This window comes from Lycium ferocissimum, chromosome 4 (assembly GCF_029784015.1).
Source record: "Lycium ferocissimum isolate CSIRO_LF1 chromosome 4, AGI_CSIRO_Lferr_CH_V1, whole genome shotgun sequence".
NCBI lineage: Eukaryota > Viridiplantae > Streptophyta > Magnoliopsida > Solanales > Solanaceae > Lycium > Lycium ferocissimum.
The window spans coordinates 30,051,151-30,069,953 of NC_081345.1; the positions used below are offsets into that span (position 1 = coordinate 30,051,151).

General features: G+C 32.5%; 2 protein-coding genes across 2 annotated transcripts; both read right to left on the bottom strand.

Annotated features, from left to right (window-relative positions):
* Nucleotides 1-2,058: 2,058 nt before the first annotated feature.
* On the bottom strand, nucleotides 2,059-4,717 carry LOC132054559 (putative leucine-rich repeat receptor-like serine/threonine-protein kinase At2g19230). The gene is made up of 3 exons (XM_059446543.1): nucleotides 4,573-4,717; nucleotides 3,709-4,255; nucleotides 2,059-2,739 (listed from the first exon to the last, which is right to left on the bottom strand). The coding sequence occupies exons 1-3, from the start codon at nucleotides 4,658-4,660 to the stop codon at nucleotides 2,292-2,294; spliced, it is 1,083 nt and encodes a 360-aa protein (XP_059302526.1). The 5' UTR covers nucleotides 4,661-4,717; the 3' UTR covers nucleotides 2,059-2,291.
* A 3,708-nt stretch (nucleotides 4,718-8,425) lies between these two features.
* On the bottom strand, nucleotides 8,426-10,928 carry LOC132053920 (putative leucine-rich repeat receptor-like protein kinase At2g19210). The gene is made up of 2 exons (XM_059446013.1): nucleotides 10,537-10,928; nucleotides 8,426-8,876 (listed from the first exon to the last, which is right to left on the bottom strand). Exons 1-2 carry the CDS (start codon nucleotides 10,926-10,928, stop codon nucleotides 8,426-8,428), a joined length of 843 nt encoding a protein of 280 aa, XP_059301996.1.
* Between the last annotated feature and the right edge of the window lie 7,875 nt (nucleotides 10,929-18,803).

Consider the following 18,803-nt stretch of genomic DNA (forward strand, 5'->3'; position numbering starts at 1 on the left):
TTTAAAGAGATGTATCTATAAGTATCTTTTGGATTATTTACACTTATTGTGTATATAGGCCAGTGAAATATTCCGAACGTAAAACAATTTAGTTTTGTTTCCTTTTTTCCCACATATTTATTACTCTGTGATGAAGTTTAAGTTTATATTTTTGGCCCAACCTAAACCCATAATCGTTACTCATAGTTATAAAGTCATGATATAATTCTCGCAAGTCGCTTTATACTTGTGACTTCGAATCACACTTACTCTAAACTAGTTTAAATACTAAAATTCGTCTATATTTTTATATCATCAGTATATTAATTAGCCTGTTTCATGCAAAATTAAAGCAAAAAAAATGAAACCAAAGGTGTACGATTTTTGTTGATGACGAAGCGGGATGATGGTAAAGGAAAAGAGCATGTTGGACTTTGACAATATAATGCTTGCTTTTTGGCCTTTGGCATTAAGTTGGAAAGAGGGGGGGTGTGACGAAGTAGTTTTGATTGGATAGAAAGGTTACTGATTTTTTGGCTAAAAATAGGAAATTCTGTTGAGAAAGAAGCCCAGAGGCCAGATCTGTGATCTTGGCTTATAGCTTTGTCAACTTGGTCTTTTTTTTTTTTTTTTCAAGTGGACGGAGTTGAAAGTGATTTGAGTGTCTGTAAACAATCAACAAATACATCCAAGCTCATTGCTGGTAGGGCTAATGGGCTATGATCTCATGAGATGGAAACAAAGGTATTGACTTTGGTTAGTCCGAAAAAAGAAAGATTATCTTGATTGTCTTAGCTGACTTTTTCACTATTAAAGATTGTTTAGTGTCAAACATTCTTTGCAACCGCTTCCTGATAATATTATTAATCGACTTTCATTTGGCTGGCAATTGTTATGATGTAGCCATGTAGGCCCACTTTTTTCGTTTTTATTTTTAACAGTCGTCGTCTATCCAGGAGGATCAATATTGTTCTGTTTTTGCGGTGTTGAAATTATTGAATCAGATAATGATCTGGAAACGAATGGAACTAAAACAGACAAGCGAAAACTAAAAGAAACAAACTTATGACTAAATACCCCCTTGACTTGAATCAGTCGAACTTTATAGGACCTATTATTTCTCTGAATTTTGCTTGTGTTTAATCTTCCCACTTGTCCCATCGGGGACATCCGATATAAAAATCTTTCCCGATTAGAAATCATTCTATGCACATATACGTTACAATAGAAATAACGGATAATCCAAAGCAGCTGGGCTACCATATACATCGACGGACTCCTTGGCCCAAGCCCATAAGAAATAGAATTAGGCTAGTACGTGTTGCGCTTACCTCGTTAAACGGAAAGAAGGTATAATTGGACATGGATGTCAGCTTTGGTTGCCAAAACCATACTTAAAGAGGAGATAATCAAACAGAAACTAAATTAAGAAGTCATTGCTGGTCTAGTGTCATCTGTTACTCAAGAACCCCATATTTTAATTTCTTCAATAGTTTACTTCAGTTCTTCAAACATATTAAAATGTCATATATAGGAATTGAACTCCACAAGATTAATCAAGTGAAAAGGAAAAAGAAACGTAGAGATAAAACTAGCAATGACGTTTCCCGAAGTTATGTCAGGTTCGAGAGTACAACAGCCCAGGCCCTTGAGAAATTTTATGATATGCTATTATGCTATAAAGCATTCACCTTGCCTAACTACAAATAGTTCCACGGCAATAAAAAAATGCAATAGATTAATGGTGGACTTTTCTAAAATTTTCATTGATTCTTCAACTTTTAAGAATTTTTAAAGTCGCCTTCATATTGTTTTGTCCTCATTGATTAAGATAATTCCTCACACTTTCTGATAAGAAAAATGAAAAGTATGGATCAAGTCATTGTAGACAGAAGCAGAGCTAGCATTGAGGTATGAGTTCGTCATAATACAATAACTTTGGTCTAAATTTTGAAAAAGTTGCTGAATATATACATATAATAAACTTCAAAATCCATAACTTCAAACCACTGTTTCACAATTTCCCTAGCAAAACATAAAATTCCTCTAAAATTATAAACAATAGAATATGACTAAAAATTAACGAAGAACGGATACTGATTGCGGAATAGAGCACAATGATCAGTTTGTAAAATCAAAATTACTAGTCAATTGAGCTAGCTTTAATCCACAAATAGAAAAGTAAATTCAACAAATGTACAACAACACATGCACCATAACTCTCCATCTCGGCCTTCGATTTCCTTGATGAAAAATTCTCTTATTTCACTCCACACCACATACAGATATTGATACATTTTCTTATTAACCAACTATATCTCTCTATAAATTTCGACAGCATTAAGGAGTGGCGGAAGAGTTGATATCGCAGTTTTGTTAATCACAATATCGTACCTCTCAACACCATAGCCTGGAGACACTGTGTACACAGTTGTCGTGGACAAATAGTTTGGAGACATAGGTCCATAAAATAGGTTATCGTTTATATAAATGTTGAATTCCCTTATTTGTGTCACGGGCACTTCTACGACTTCAGCGAAGTGCATGTATATGTAATACCTTTCCGTAATATTATTAGCTGTCCAGTAAAAGGACACCGATTCGTTGGTGGCGGTCAACGGGTCCGGTGTCACGGCCGTGCTCATTATCGCGGATGGTACTCTGTAAGTGTTTTCAAGTACGTCTTGTGTTGTATTAATAATTGCTTTTGTGTCCCATAGAAATGGCATCCAAATTCTATCGTACGCATCATAGTTGTACCTGTTTTGTGTTAAATAGAAAACAAACAATTGTTAACGACACTCCACCAAAAGAGACTTTTAGTAGCAATATATTTTCCTTTCAGCGGCAATAGTTATTCCCACAAAAACATTTACCAGCAATTGTTAAATGCCATTAGATCCAAGGTCGGTAAAGCCTTTAGTGGCATTTATTGTTAGGGCTAAAGTTTGGTATTGTCGGTAAAAATTGATTCCAGAATACAATTAACGGCAATTAAGTTATTGCCGCTAACTAATTGCCGCTAAAAGCATATTTTGTTGTAGTGCGAATGTATGTTTTATAAAGAGGTGAATGTAGGATTTGAACTTTACGCGTACGGAATGGAAATTCTATTATATTATGTCTAATTTACTAGGTTTAAAATATATTATTTATACTTACTTAATAATTTGTATTATAGATAGGTTCTAATAAGTCAAAACTACTAGCTACGTTAAGATGAACCCATAGTTCCTTCTCTAGATCCACCCTTGCTTTTATATACTCGCAGAATAAAAACTTCTATATCATACATCACGTTATTTAAAAGTTAATTACACCTAATTATTTTCCTATAACAAGAATTAACGGATTGATCACGTGCATAAGATAGTATCGACACATTTCAACAGGTAGAACTAGGCGCTACACCTATAGTCAAATAGTGTAAACGAGTTTAAGTTATACCGATAGTATAAAAAAGTTACACTATCAAGACACCCAAAGGATATCTAAGCCTCCTTAAAAAGCAAAATTTGTAATTTTAAAAATAAGACAAGTTACCTGCTATAATAGATAAATGTGACTTGATGGTATAAAAATTACTTACACTGAAGATCTATGTAAAAACTTTTATGTCGTCAGTATCGTAAGTTAAAATACTCTATTATTTATGTCACAAACAACATGATCTTTATTGCATAGGAAAACCTTGATCTTCCAAAATTAAAAAAGATTAAACAAACATACCTAATGTATTGATTGGTTAAGGTACCGAAGTTCAGACGTGCATAAAGTTCCAATGATTTACTTAGTGTTGGATATATGGTAATATTCAAAGGCCTTAACTCTAAGGCTGAAATAAAAGGAGTTGTAGTATCTGTCTTGACAAGGCAAACAGTTATATAGTCGGTGGAGGGTGTGTATATAATTTCCTTCCTAATTGGTATAGAAGCATTAGAAATTGTGACTGTGTCCCAATAATTTTCTCCAATGTAAAGATCAAAATTTGGTAATTGGCCAGTTCCATCATAATCTCCATATAGAAAACTTGCCCTTATCAAGTATTTGCCAAAAATCCCTTGAGCTGGGGTTAAAGTGTAGCAATTTTTTGTCCCTAAAGGGAAGCTTGTAACTGTCAGAAATAGCCTTTCTGGGGAATTGGATTGATAAATAAGGGATATGCTATTGCTCACTCCACCACTGACATAACCTACATCTGAAGTGTAAGATAGTCCTGTTATTCTGTCAGTATAGTTGGAACCTGCTGGTATTCCACAATCGATGCTTATGAATCCTATAAAACACGAACATAAAAATAACATGAGCATTGAACAGGCAACGAATAATAATATTGGAGCCACATATATACTATGTGTAGAATCGGAGGCGGATACAAGATATTAAGTTTATATGAGCAGTTTATATGAGCTTCGGTCACAACTTTTTTTGTTTACTGGGTTCTAAATAAATTATTTATACATATTAAGTATATTTTTACAGAAATACAGGGTCAGAACCAAAGCTATTAAGTTATGCCAAAACCATAATCGTAGATCCGCCCATGTGGAGAATAAATCAATTAAAAGGTTATACTAATAATAAACATGATACCTGATTGGTCATCTTGTGCAACAGCTATTGTTGCTAAAGATAAAGTAACAAGCCATGCAAAGAGGAATCCATTCAACATCTCCTCCATATTTGGATTTAATCTATTATCTTGAAGTTTAATTGGTTGATTGAGAATAACTTTGGGGGCTTTGCCTTATATAGTCCTAACAATTTGACCAAGTTAAAGAATGAAGTTTCCAAGTGATTTGATGAAGTCCAACCTGATATCACTTGCTGAGCAAGGTCAGTGCAAGTGTGCAACACATCTATTATCTTAATGTGCTCTTGTGTCATGATATGTGCTTTCTATTTTAAAAATTCAACGAGTTTACCTTGATTTGAGCCACTAGGTAGTAGACCAAGCATATAAGTCGTGGGAATAATAGCTGACTAGAAGAAGCTTAACAAGAGGCTTTATTAGTTTATATGTCCAAGATATCATTCCATTGAAAGTTGTAGGTTATACTAGACATTTTAAAAATCAGTTCAACTATAGATTAGCATAAGGATTACATCGATATGATCTTGATTGTTCCTGTATAACCGTGACTTCAAGTAATGTTGTACTTGTTCAAAATAGTAGAGAAACTAGTCTCAGTAAACAATACGGCCCAAAATCATATTCTTTTTTGCTCAAAATAGTAATCCTATTACCATACGTTATCCAGGTCAATTCGTTGTGGCTTTTGCACATTCCAAAGGATAGTAGTACTCCCTCCGTATTTAAGTGTCTTAATTTGACTGGAGCACCGAGTTTAAGAAATAAAGAGAGACTTTTAAATTTTATGATCTTAAATTAAAGTTGTGTGTAGTCCTTTAAATCTTGTGATCTTAAACTTGTCATGTAAAATGTTAAAGTTGGAAACTTACTAAATGTAGAAAGAGACACTCTTTTGGGACAACACTTTAAATTGGGACAGAGGGAGTACTAATTTTCTAGAGAACAGATGTTACATTATCGAAAACTTGGTGCATTTTGAGTTATATAGTAGTAATTAGGATGGGCTAGATACTTGTAATTGCTCTCTTATGTGAGCCATTTCTGTTGCCAAAAACTCCTTCAATTCATTGACTGCATAATTTGTGGTTAGCCTTTCACTTAGCTAGTGGAAGTTTCTGTATATGACATGATAATTGAGAACAACATTGAAAATAAGCAAATGAAGACCGAAGAGATTAATTTTCAGCATGCTGACTAGCAAATTCTGCCAAGCTCTGATTTAATATTAGCATTATTATCTAGAGAAAAGCCTCTGAATTAACAGAGACACTCTTTTTTCTTCTTTGTTTTTTTTTTTTTTTTTGCAGAGTTTGTAATTATCAAGAGGTCTATCTCGAGAGCTTTTAAGAAAGTATTTTAACCAAATACTTCCATATTACGATATAACTAATTATGACGAAAATATTCAAGCAGCAGTGTCTGCAGTTTCATTAAACAAGTAAGTATTTTCTTTTTCTCATGGGCAGCTGTGGTTAGATATCGAAAGGGTTAATTTCACACAAGATTGTTAGACCTTTACCTGTTGCATCAATAAGTTAAAATATACTTTTTTTAAAATAAAAATTACTGAATTATTGTGCTAATTTCTCAAGAAATACATCTCAAAGGGAAAAAAAATCAAATTGTCCCTAATTAAACAAATGCTTTTTGAGCAAGTTGGGCAAATTTTACCTATAACCTAATGCTAAATCTGGTTTGATTATATACCCCCAAAAGATTGTTGTTGGTATTGGAAAAAACTATGCAAGATCAGGGACATCTTTGCTCCTGGATATGTGCAACAGGGCTGGCTTAAACCATCAGGAAAGTGCACTATTGCAAGTGGTTATAGGTGGAGAAGAGGTGAAATTGAGCAATGGCCATGGTACAGATGGGTGTGGAGCAAAGGGACTATCCCAAAACACAGCTTTATATGTTGGTTGGCACTATTAAATAGATTGCAAACTAAGGACAGGTTGCTTAAAATGGGAATTAGCCAGGTTGATAAATGTTTGCTATGTGAGTCAAGTACGGAAACTGTGGCAGGTGTTCTTTGAGTGTCCTTTTTCCCAGCAGTGCTTGCAAGATACATTGAACTGGCTAGGAAAAGGGATCATAAAGAGAGATCTACATGGGATTTGGAAGAGAATAACTTGGAGCACAAAAGGAAGAGGTTGCAGAGAATTGGCTTTAGCTGCTTTGGCAGCATTGATATATCGAATATGGAAGGCACGTAACACTGCCTTATGGGAGCACAAAGTTGTACAACCAGCACTAGTAGCTGCCCAAGTCAAGCTTGAATGCACGTATAGGAGGGAAATCTTTTTACAAAGGAAGCAAAACAGTATAGCAAAAGCATGGATAGATACTACACTTAGCTAGGAGTATAATCTTACTTTCACGTATAGAGGATTAGAATAAGTAGCAGCAGGGAGTTTGTTGTTTATTTCACTACATTGTAACTGTTCGTGGAGATCAATAAAAAAAAAAAAAAATCACCGAAAAAAGAAGAAAGAAGGAAATTTTTCTGTAAGGTTGGAGCTTGATAAACACTCAACCCGTTATGGAAAAAATATCTATTAGAGCTTTGACTATTAGCTATTGTCTGCATCCTTTGCTGAGCTCTCACCAAGTGAAAATTGGCAAGCTGGAACTTGAGCTCCCTAACCAACAAGAGATCCTCAATGAAACCAGAATCAACATTCCCAGATAGTTATGGTAATTAGTTTTGGGTTGCGGGGGGTGGGGGGGGGGGGGGGGGGGGGGGGGTGGGGATGGTTAATCATATAGAAGCTTAAAGGAGTAGCATATGAAAGGTGGAATTATACCACCATTTAGCTAAGGGAAGGAAGTTGGACCAATCCTATGGAGAGTGATCAGTGCAGAAACACCTGAGGTAAGTTTTAAGACATCTGTTAAGCACCTCAATCTGGCCATCAATCTGAGGGTTGTAGGTAGTGGAAATCTGAACTCTCTAGTGTGATAAAAATTCTTACCAAAAGAACTGATATAGATGGAGTCCCTATCACTGATGATGATAGTAGTTGGATGCCCACGTACGGTAATTAAAAGTATGATTCAGGAATGTAAGTGCTAAAGTTCAAGCACAGTAAGGACGAGCCAGGCCTATAAAGTGACCATATTTGGTAAACCTGTCACGCAAATAACAAATTTCTTTTTTGATTTGAGCAAGCCTTCTATAAAGTTAAACTCAAACTCATTTCAATTTACTAGGCAAGGAGGGAAAAAAGGGCAAGTTATACATCTGATAGGTCGGCCAAATATACACACAAGAAAAACTATATTTGGCAACAATTTTTTTTTTGTTGTCATAGATTGATTATTGCTGCAAAAAGACTTTTGGCAACAAAAAAAATATTTTGTCGTACTTAACTTTTCCCAACGGGTCGTTATTGCAACAACGTGCAACAACTTTTTTTTTTTGGTTGCCAAAAGTACTTTTTGCAACAATAATCAATACTATGGTAACAAAATTAAATTCTTTGGCAACAAAAAAATCATTTGCCAACAATAAAACTAAATTGTTGCCAAATGTAAAATTTTTTGTTGCGATTTCTATACTTTCTTGTAGTGATAATTATATCCACTAGCAAATATACATAAATTAACACTATTATTTTGGGTATATTATACATCTGCCGATAGCCAAATATATTATACTTATATTATACATCTGTTGGCTATTATTTTGGATGATGGTTATACAAAATCAAAATCACCCCACAAAAACGTACTACAAGAACTAGCCCTAATTAAAATTCTCCATCTCAGGTTTAGATTTCCTTGATGAAAAATTCCTTTATTTCACTCCACACCACAAATGAAGAGTTGATATATTTTCTTGTTGTCCTGCTATATCTCTTTATAAACTTCGACAGCATTAATGAGTGGCGGAAGAGTTGATGTCACAGTTTTATTAATGACAACATGGTACCTCTCGACACCAGATCCCGGAGACACTGTGTACACCATCGACGTCAACAAATAGTTGGGAGACATAGGTCCATAAAAGAGGTTATCAGTAGCATAAATGTTGAATCCCCTTGTTTGTGTCACTGGCAGTTCGACCACTTCGGCGAAGTACATGTATATGTAATACCTATCTGTGATTTTATCAGCGTTCCAGTAAAGGGACACCGAGTCGTCGGTCGAGGTCAACGGATCCGGTGTCACAGCCATGCTCAGCACCACTGACGGTACTCGGTAAAGGGTGTCAATTAATATGTTTTGTGTTGTATTAATAGTGACCGTTTTCTCAAAAGAAAATGGCATCCAAATTCTATCGTATGCATCATAGCTATACCTGTGTATGGACAGAAAACAAACAATTGTTAACGAATGTATCCATCTTGATAGTAAAAAGACAAGTATGTATAGTAACTATACAAAAAATTTATGGGAGGACCAAGTAAGTAAAATCAGTTTAATTTTTATACACCACAAAATTTGAAAATAATTTAATATTATATATCAACTCATTTAAAAAGTAAATTATAATTCACTTTGTATTACAAGTTCGGATTGATAATCTGCAAAAGATGGGAAGTGATCTAATACATGTAAAATTACACCAATAGTGTAAACATTTAAGTTATACATATTGTTAGTGTATATACTACCAGAACTGTTGGTAAGTCTCCATAAAATGATGTAATTCAATACGTAATCTTATCATTCAATATTTATTCTTGAATAATTCTTTATTTAATACTTTGTATGTTGTTGTTGTTAAAGGCCGTCAGCGTGTATAAGTTATATATTTATGTCACAACACTATATTAGATCTTAATATAGCATACGACATTCTTGATCTTGTAAACCTAGAGAGATTGAATAAACGTACCTAAAGTAGTGATTGGTTAAGGAGCCGAAGTTGAGACGTACGAAAATTTCAATGATCTACTTATAGTAGGGTACATGGTAATGTTGAAAGGCCTCAACTCTAAGGCTGAAATAAAAGGAATTGTCGTGTCTGTCTTGCAGGGGCGGACCCACGTTGTATCAAGTGGGATCAATTGAACCCACTTCGTCTGGAAATTATACTGTATGTATATTGGAAATTTGGTTGAAAACAGAATTTTTCAATATTAATGTTATGTTGAACCCACTTGAACGAAGCCACAGCTCTGGCGGGATGGTAAGCGGGTTCAAAAGGCATCTTAAGATAGAGAGTTCGACCCGCTTATCTACGTTTTTATGCATTTTGTTGGTTATTTGTGGTTTGCATGTGAGGGTCCTTCCTTTCTAATTTCTACCATGTACTAAATCTCTTCTCTTTCTATTTACTACTTTGTAAATGTATGTATTCTACTAGCTTTCTTTACTCTCCTTTAATAAGATTTATTCTAAAGTCCATTTTACTTTTTTTTAAAAAGGTAAAACTTGGGGTGATTTTATTTCTTTCTTTCATAGGTTTGGTTCTTTTTAGTTTAGTTTATGTTGGAATTGTATAGTTTGGTTAGATTGAAATTTCCAATTTAGTTTATTAGCTATTTTTATTTAATTTTTTGTGCATCTATCAATTATCAGTTTAGTTAAAATATGCATGTGTCATTTATGAAACTATTTACCTTTTTATTATTTTTGTGAATTACAAAATTTTTCCATTTATAAACAAGATATATTTTAGATAGTTAAGTTCTTGGAGTTTAAGAAAATTTTATATTTGTTATGAAGTTTTTTCTAAAGTTTAAAAGGTTGTTAATTTTTATTCAGGTAAAAATTATTAAATTAAATAGACAAACTACAATTCTTTACATTAAAGTAAATAGAGTTTTACTTTCTTTCTTTTTTTTTTTTTGCCTGTTTTTAATTTTTGCCCTTTATAAGAAAGTGTTATGTAGTTTTAGAAGCTTTTCTTATTTTTTGTTACCGTTTTTAAGGAAAGACATATCTTTGTCAAGTTATGAAAATAAGAAGAAAGGAAGTGTTGCACGTAAATTTTATTTGTCTCGCTCATCAACATCAATCGATATCGATGTCTTCGATTGAACCCACTTCGTACAAAATTCTCGTCCGCCATCGCCGTCTGTGACAAGGCAAATGAAGCTATGTAGTCAAAGCGGGTGTGCATAATTTCCTTCCTAATTGGTATAGAAGCATTAGATATTATGACTGTGTCCCAATGATCCTCTCCTATGTAAAGATCAAAATTTGGTAATTGGCCAGTTCCATCATAATCTCTATAGAGAAAACTTGCCCTAATTATCAAGTACTTGCCAAAACTCCCTTGAGCTGGAGTTAAAGTGTAGCAATTTTTGGTCCCTAAAGGAAAGCTTGTAACTGTGAGAAATAGCCTTTCTGGGGAATTGGATTGGTAAATAGTGTTAGGGTTTTGCCTTGATTTTCTTACCATATTTGAGTTTTACTTTTCTCTTGAACAAAAGTCAAAGTATAACCATAATTGATTTACTTTTCCTGAAGGAAAAATATAATTCTCTTTCATATTTGGCTAGTCCTTTTCTTGGAGGAAAATGTTTGGACCTCTATAAATTGAAGAATCCCTCTCATACAACACAAAAAACAACAGCATCCACAATGTAGTCGTTTAGAGAGTCTTGTTTATGGGAGATTATTCTTTCCACAGTTTTGTGTCTTTCTTTATATTAGTTTTCGATATGTAGGTCAATTGACCAAACCAATATTAAAATATTATGCCTTTTTAGTATATTTTTTCTTTTGTCCGATTTATCGTCGTTTAAAGTTTTCAATTATTAGCTTCCGTGACGACGCCTCGTTATTTCGATCCCAACAAGTGAACTCGTCTTGAATCTCAAACCATTGGCTCGTTATGGAATGAAAAAAGCGAGAGAGAAAGAGAAGAGATCTAAAAATCTAAACCATTGGCTTTGATTGTTTCTTGCATAGAAAACTAAAACCCTACCTCTCTATTTATAGAGAAATAAAGAGAATAAAATAAAAAGACCTTACAAATACTAAACTAAATATTCTATAATTAATGTAGTAACTAGACTTAGAAGGAAACTAAATATTCTAGAATATTCCTAGCAAAAAAGGAAGTAAATATTTCTATCACTAATTAAATCATGAAGCGGAAGGAAAGTAAATTTTAACAATTCCCCTCAAACTCAAGTTGGTGTATCTTCTCCTTCTTCTTGAAAGCCGTGTAAAATTATCTTTTAACTTCATCTTCACTAGACAATTGTGATGGTTTTCACTTTTCATCAATGAAGATTTGTGGAGCGCATTCAAAGATATTTGATGCTTGACATAGTTCAAAATAGGTATGGATAAAATTTGTATGAATTAAAACAAGTATTGCTTAAAAATTGGTATTGATTAAAAATTGGAGCCCGGTGCGTTGAGAGTGAACAAGGGTTAAAATTATTGGAGCCCGGTGCGTTGAAAGTGAGCACGGGTTAAAAATGAGCCCTGCGTTAAAAATAAAAGCAAGGGTTAAAATTGGTTTAAAGTAGCCCTGCGTTAAAAGTAAATGCAAGGGTTAAAATTGGGTTGAAAATTAGTTAAAAGTGGTTGAAAGTCGTTCTTCTTCAATGAAATCACAGATCCATTGAGATGAATGAATCTGGTGCTGATACCACTGTTATGGAATAAAAAAAGCGAGAGAGAAAATTGAAGAGAGAATAAACTAAAACTCTTTGTATTGAATTGTTTCTTGTATAGAAAAATAAAACCCTACCTCTCTATTTATAGAGAAATAAAGAGAATAAAATAAAAGTAAAACATATATTCTCCTTATAAATACTAAACTAAATATTCTATAATTAATGTAGTAACTAGACTTAGAAGGAAAGTAAATATTCTAGAATATTCCTAGCAAAAAAGGAAGTAAATATTTCTACCACTAATTAAATCATAAAGCGGAAGGAAAGTAAATTTTAACAAATAGGTGATATGTTATTGCTCACTCCACCAGTGACATAACCTACATCTGAAAGTGTAAGATAATCATGTTATTATGTCAATATAGTTGGAACTTGTTGGTATTCCACAATCGATGCTTATGAATCCTGTAAAAAACATGAACATATTAGCATTAAACGGGGGAAAATATATAGCCACATTAAATAAACGAGGTGTAAAATTAGAGACGAATCCAGAATTTCATTTATGGGTTGTGGATCACAACTCTTCTTACTTATTGGGTTCTGGATATACTACCTATACATATTAAGTTAATCTCCTAACGTTAATACACAAGGGTGGGATCTAGCACTAGAGGTGTGGGTTTCATTTGAACCCATAACTTTTAGCGTAGACCTTGATTTGTTTGTGTAAAATCCACTGGTATCACTGAAGATATTAAACTATGAACCTAGACTCAAACAAGGTGAAGGGTTCAGCTTTTGAAACCTGAGTCCTGGACTCATCGAATTGAAATCCTGAATTCGTATTTGCTAATACAGAATCTGGACCAAAATTATTGAGTTTTGCGAACCCATTGGTAGACGCATCCCTGTGCAGAATAAATTAAAGGAGTATACTAATAATTAACATGATACCTGATTGATCGTCTTGTGCAACAGCTATTGTTGCCAAAGAAAAAGTAACAAACAAAGAGGAAGCCTTTCAACATCTCCATATTTGGATGTATTCTGTTATCTTGAAGTTTAGTTGGTTAATTGAGAAAAATTCTAGGGGCTTTTCCTTATATAGTCCTAGCACAATTTCACAATTTGGCCAAGTTAAAGAAAGAAGTTGCCAAGTGATTTGATGAACTCCATTTTGATATGACTTCCTGAGCAAGGGGAGGTGCAACATTTATTATCCTAATGTGCTCTTATGTCATGAAATGCGCTTTCTACTTTAAATAATTCAGCCAGTTTATCTTGATTGAGCCATTAATTTATCCTAGTGCTGGACCAAGCATATATGTTGTGGGAATTATTGCTGAACTAGAAGAAGTCTAACAAGACTTTATTAGTTTATGTCCAACAGTCCAAGATATTATTCCACTGAGATTTTAAAGTTATCTAAACTATAATTTTTTTTTTAGATCATTTCAATTTTCAACTATAGATCAGAATGAGGATCACGTCTATGATCTTGATTGTTCCTAGGTTATACATATAACAATTCTTAATTGGCCTTGAAATAAACAGCCACATTATTTAATTTAAGTTATACACTGACATTAGCCTTCAAGGAATGTTGTACTCGTTCAAACTGGTAGAGAAAACTAATTTCAGTAAACATTATGGCCCACAATCATATTCTTCCTTAAAAAAATAAAAATAGCAATCCTACCACAATACGTTTATCCAAGTCAATTCATTGTGGCTTTTGCACGTCCCAAATGATAGGAAACAGAGGTGGCATTATTTGGATGGGGGTAGATCCTTGCAAACTCTGTTATAGAGACTAGAGAGCAACTTCAGTTGTCAAAATCTCTTCAACTCATTGACTGCATAATTTGTGGTTAGCCTTTTCACTGCAGTAGTGGAAGTTTTTGTATATGATAATAGAGAGTTTTCTCATAGGTCACTCAACTCATGGGAATTGTTCAAGACAATTACTTTTCTTTAACAAAAAATTTATTCTACTGTTGTCATTTCACCTACAAGATTACTCTACACATTCAGGTGGTATTTCAAGTTGCTTATGTGACATCTTTTTAATCCAAGCATTCATTAAAAATAAAAGGCATCCATTAAAATCATTTTATTAACCCTCTCCATGGCCCAACCTGTTAATTATTTTTTTAACATAACAGAACCCCATCCTATAAAATCTTCAAATAAAAACATGATATATAGGGTCGTCCACCCCAAGGATAAACTGATGAAATTTTTTAAAAAAATTTTAACACTCTTCTATAGTAAAAAAAAATGAAACAAGTAGAAAAAAATAAAGGGAAAAAGATAATAATATGGGTTCCACATGAAGAAGCGAGACAATCGCAAAAAAAAAAAGGACATTTAAATAATGATAATAAGTTCAAAAAAATTCACTTTGAAAATTTAAAGAAGAGAAATTCGTAAAAAAAAATAAGGATTTAAATTTGAACACAAAAACCGCTAAAAAAGTCATAAAACCAAAACATTTAAAACTTATACCTTCGGTATAAGTTTAGACACATATAGCTATACAAATAATGAGGACATAATCAAGCATTTAAATATAAACGCGTCTTCTATAATAGATAGTAAATTATAAAATAAAATAAAACAACTCTTCTATAATAGTAGAAAATTAAAAAACAAAAATAAATGATAATAATTAAAAAAAAAAAAAAATAAGGTGGGGCCCACTCTTCTATATTAGTAGAGATTAAAAAAATTAAGGTGAGGTCCAGGTTATTAAGGAGACAGTTGTGGTATACGTGAAAAGAAGACAATTAAAAAAAAAAAATATAATAATGAGAAAATTAAGGCGGGGTCCACTTAAAAATTAGGAGAAAATTAATTGTTTCTACACCTAAAAAAAAAAAAGGGTGGAGCCCAATCCGAAGACACAAAAAAATTAAGGTCTGAATAAGTAGGAGAAAATTGCAAAATAAAAAAAAAAAATAGAGAAATTGCAACCAAAAAAAAAAATTGGACATTTAAATAATATAATGATTACCCAATCTATTTATGCCAATATATCATTTATCTCCGTTTCCAATCAAACGACATCTCAGATTAATTTAATCAATAATATTTTTTTTTTTTTTTTTTTTTCATTTTACAATACCATATATGACACTCCCACTTTGCGGTCGTTTAATTAAAAATATTTTAAATACCAAATTAATAAAATATCCGACCCATACACCTTACCCACCCACAACCATAAAAGTAGGCCCCGTGATACAATTATTTAATGAAATACAATGGATTGCTAGGTCTCTCAGTATTTATGGATAAAATCATTTCTATAATTCAAATAAATGTCCCATTAAATAAGAAAGACAAAGATACTAGCTACCAAAATATGGTGTTCCGTAATGATAATAAGCGTAAAATGGGGATCGCTTAGAGAAAATAGGAAAGAAATAGAAAAAAAAATAACAATACGTAACACATGCTAAAGAAATCATAAAACCAAAAGATTTAAAACTTATATGTTCCTCCGTTTATTATTAGTCTTACACAAATAATGGAATAAGTGTTTGGAAATATTCATTCAAGAAAGTAAACATTCGAATATTTGATTAAATGATGAAGTTAGTCTATACTTAAAAATATAAGATCCGGTCTTCGTTGTTGAGTAGAAATGGATGATGGCATGAAACTCGTAGGAGAAGATGTATTTCAAATCTTTCAATTGGAGAACCAAATAAAAGTCATATATTAAGCGGACTAAATAAAATAATTTATTGATAGTTTAATTGAATTATAATACTTTTTATAATAAAAATTTCATAATTATTTACTAAAAATTGGTCCTAATTTATGGAATATACTGGAGTAAAAAAGAAATGAACATCTTTGGAACTTGTGGTCTAAAATAAGTTATAGATATTTGTGTTGATTTAAATCATTTCATTAAAGGTAAAATAACGTTAAATGATTTCTAAACATAAAAATATATCATTCTCTTTTACGTACTCAAAAAAAAATATTACTTTGAGTACGTGCTTTCATCATCTAGTAAAAACAATAAGGGTAGGATTGATGATTTTACATCAACAAGTAAAGGAAAAAAGAAATTATTTAGTACTTACTTTTGATACTAATTCAAATTGCATTGCTGTGTCAGAAGAAGGATAGCTATAAGATGGTCGTTCAAACCAAAATTATCCCGGATTCTAATCCGGGACTAATTTACTCTCATATCTGGGACTATTTTATACCATCTACTGCAATTGATATAAAAAGAGGATAATGGTATAAGAAGGTATATATACCACGATGCATTTTATATATTTATTGTTAAGATATAAATTTATCTCGATAAATTTATACCGTTTTGATGGGGCCGCGATATCCCAAATTTTTATACCTTCTACCAAACGACCCCTAACAGTTAAACCAAGATTATTAAGATTCAAATAACTTAATCTTAACAAAAATAAATGATAATAATAATAATAATAATAATGGTTTGATTGTTTCACACCTTAACGATTACACCAAATTAATTATCGAGATTTCCCATTGGGTAATATAATGATTACCCAATCAAGCCAATATATCAATCTCCGTTTCCAATCAAACGACATCTCAGATTAATTTAAACTTCTTTTTTTTTTTTTTTTTTTTGGCGGTTCAAATTCTTGAACTCCCACTTTGCGGTCGCAAGTAAAAATATGAAGTCTTTCCAAAAAACAAAAAAAAGTACGAACAATTATTTTGAACTTGCTAGGTCTCTCAGTATTTATGGAAAATCAATCAATCAAATTAATGTCCCATTAAATAAGAAAGACAAGATACTAGCTACCAAAAATGGTGTTCGTACTTTAGCGTTAGGGGATCTCGAAATAGGAAAGAAATAAACATACGTATCCATGTTATAAATTACACAATATGTTCCTCCGTTTATTATTAGGTATTAATTGAGTGTTTGGATTCATTAGTAAACATTCGAAATTTGATTGAGCAATCCGGTCTTCCTTAGGTACGTACGTACGTACTTACCTCTGAAACATGATTTTAATTTTGAATTTTGGTTTATGTCATATTCAATTTACAGAAAATTGGTACTGGAATATACTAGGAGTAGATTATATATTGTTGCCTTACCGGAATAACGTTAAAGTCTAAAACTTTACTTTGAGTAGTGCTGTCATAGATACGATAAGTGTGTTTTGGTGAGGGCTTGCTTCCAATAGATTGGTTACTTAAGAGTTTCAAACTAAAAATTAGTGAAGCACTTACGTACTGCAATTTAAAGAGGAAATCAGTGCCATATTTATTTATTTTTTTGTTAAAGCCATCTCATCTCACATCCCTGGTGATGGGGGTTCGGCACCATGGATATTACTTCAAACCATTTAGGTATGATTTTACAAAATTGTCCCCGTGTTTAATTGTGCAATGATTAAAGCAGTTTTTTTTCGTGTATTATGAAATGCTGCTGTTTTTTTAGGGAATTTTACACTGTATGCCAATTATGGCAAAATATTTACCCGTTTTAGCCCATCTTTTTTTAACCGAATAGCCAGTCCTCTTCGCTTTTTTACCTACATTATTATACACTTTTATACAAGCGTTTATTATCGCCTACAAAATAGATGCAGTAAAGTTATATATTGTTGTATAATATTGTATAGTCTTTATACATTATTATACACTTTTATACAAGCTTGATACATTATCTACAGTAAGTTGTATAAAATACCAATAACCATGAAATGTTGGGTTGTAGGTTTGTAAGTTAGGTGCCGTTTTTTAAAAATTAACTTTTTTCAAACTTTTTTTTCACGCTTTTTAAATATTCTTAATACAATTCCGAATACCAAAAACTCAAAAAACTTGTTTTTAAAAAAAAAAATCACTTTTTTCGCTTTTTTACGGTTACATTTCACCAAAAACTACAATTTCAAAAACTATGGCCAAACACAACTCCAACTCCAACTTCAAAAATTCCAAAAAAAGTGAATTTGTTTTTGGTATCTATGGCTAAATGGCTACTTAAAATATGGGCTATGAATATGTAAATTTGACCCATAAATTGTTTATAAGTGAAATTTTTCCTTTTTGTATTGGTCGAATTCTGATTGAAAGATTACACTGATTTATTTTCTGAAATGTCGATTGCTGTTACTGCTGATTGTGATTCATTTCGCGATTCTTAAATGCCATTATTAGTTTGCTTGAATGCTGGTGATAACTGATGAAGGTGGAAACTTTTTGTTCTCTTTTGGGAATATAAGTTATCTGAAATACCATCATCCCAAAGATAGCTGCTTTTTGAAGTTTTTTTGTAGGACTAGTGTACCGAGGATGGAATTTTAGCACTGTCATTACTTTTTGCAACGTTTTAGCTATATTCGCTAACCTTTTAGCTCATATCTTCTAGCGAATCAAGTTGTATGATGTGTTCGAATTAGTAGCTAGTACTAAAATACTTTCTTAGTCCCTCGCTTGAGTTCAGAACTTGGCAAGTTTAGAAATAGAAGATGTGATCATATGTCAGCATGCAAAAGTGACTGTAGTTTCTTAAAGACTTACATATGATATCTCCATCTTTTGGGAAGTGATACAATATGCTGAAATCACCTAGGCCCTTGTAGGACTTCGATCCTTTTTCTTTTAGACATTTGGATACAATCAACTAAATGTGTAGTTTAATATATCTTTTTGCCTGATTAATTTTCAGGAAG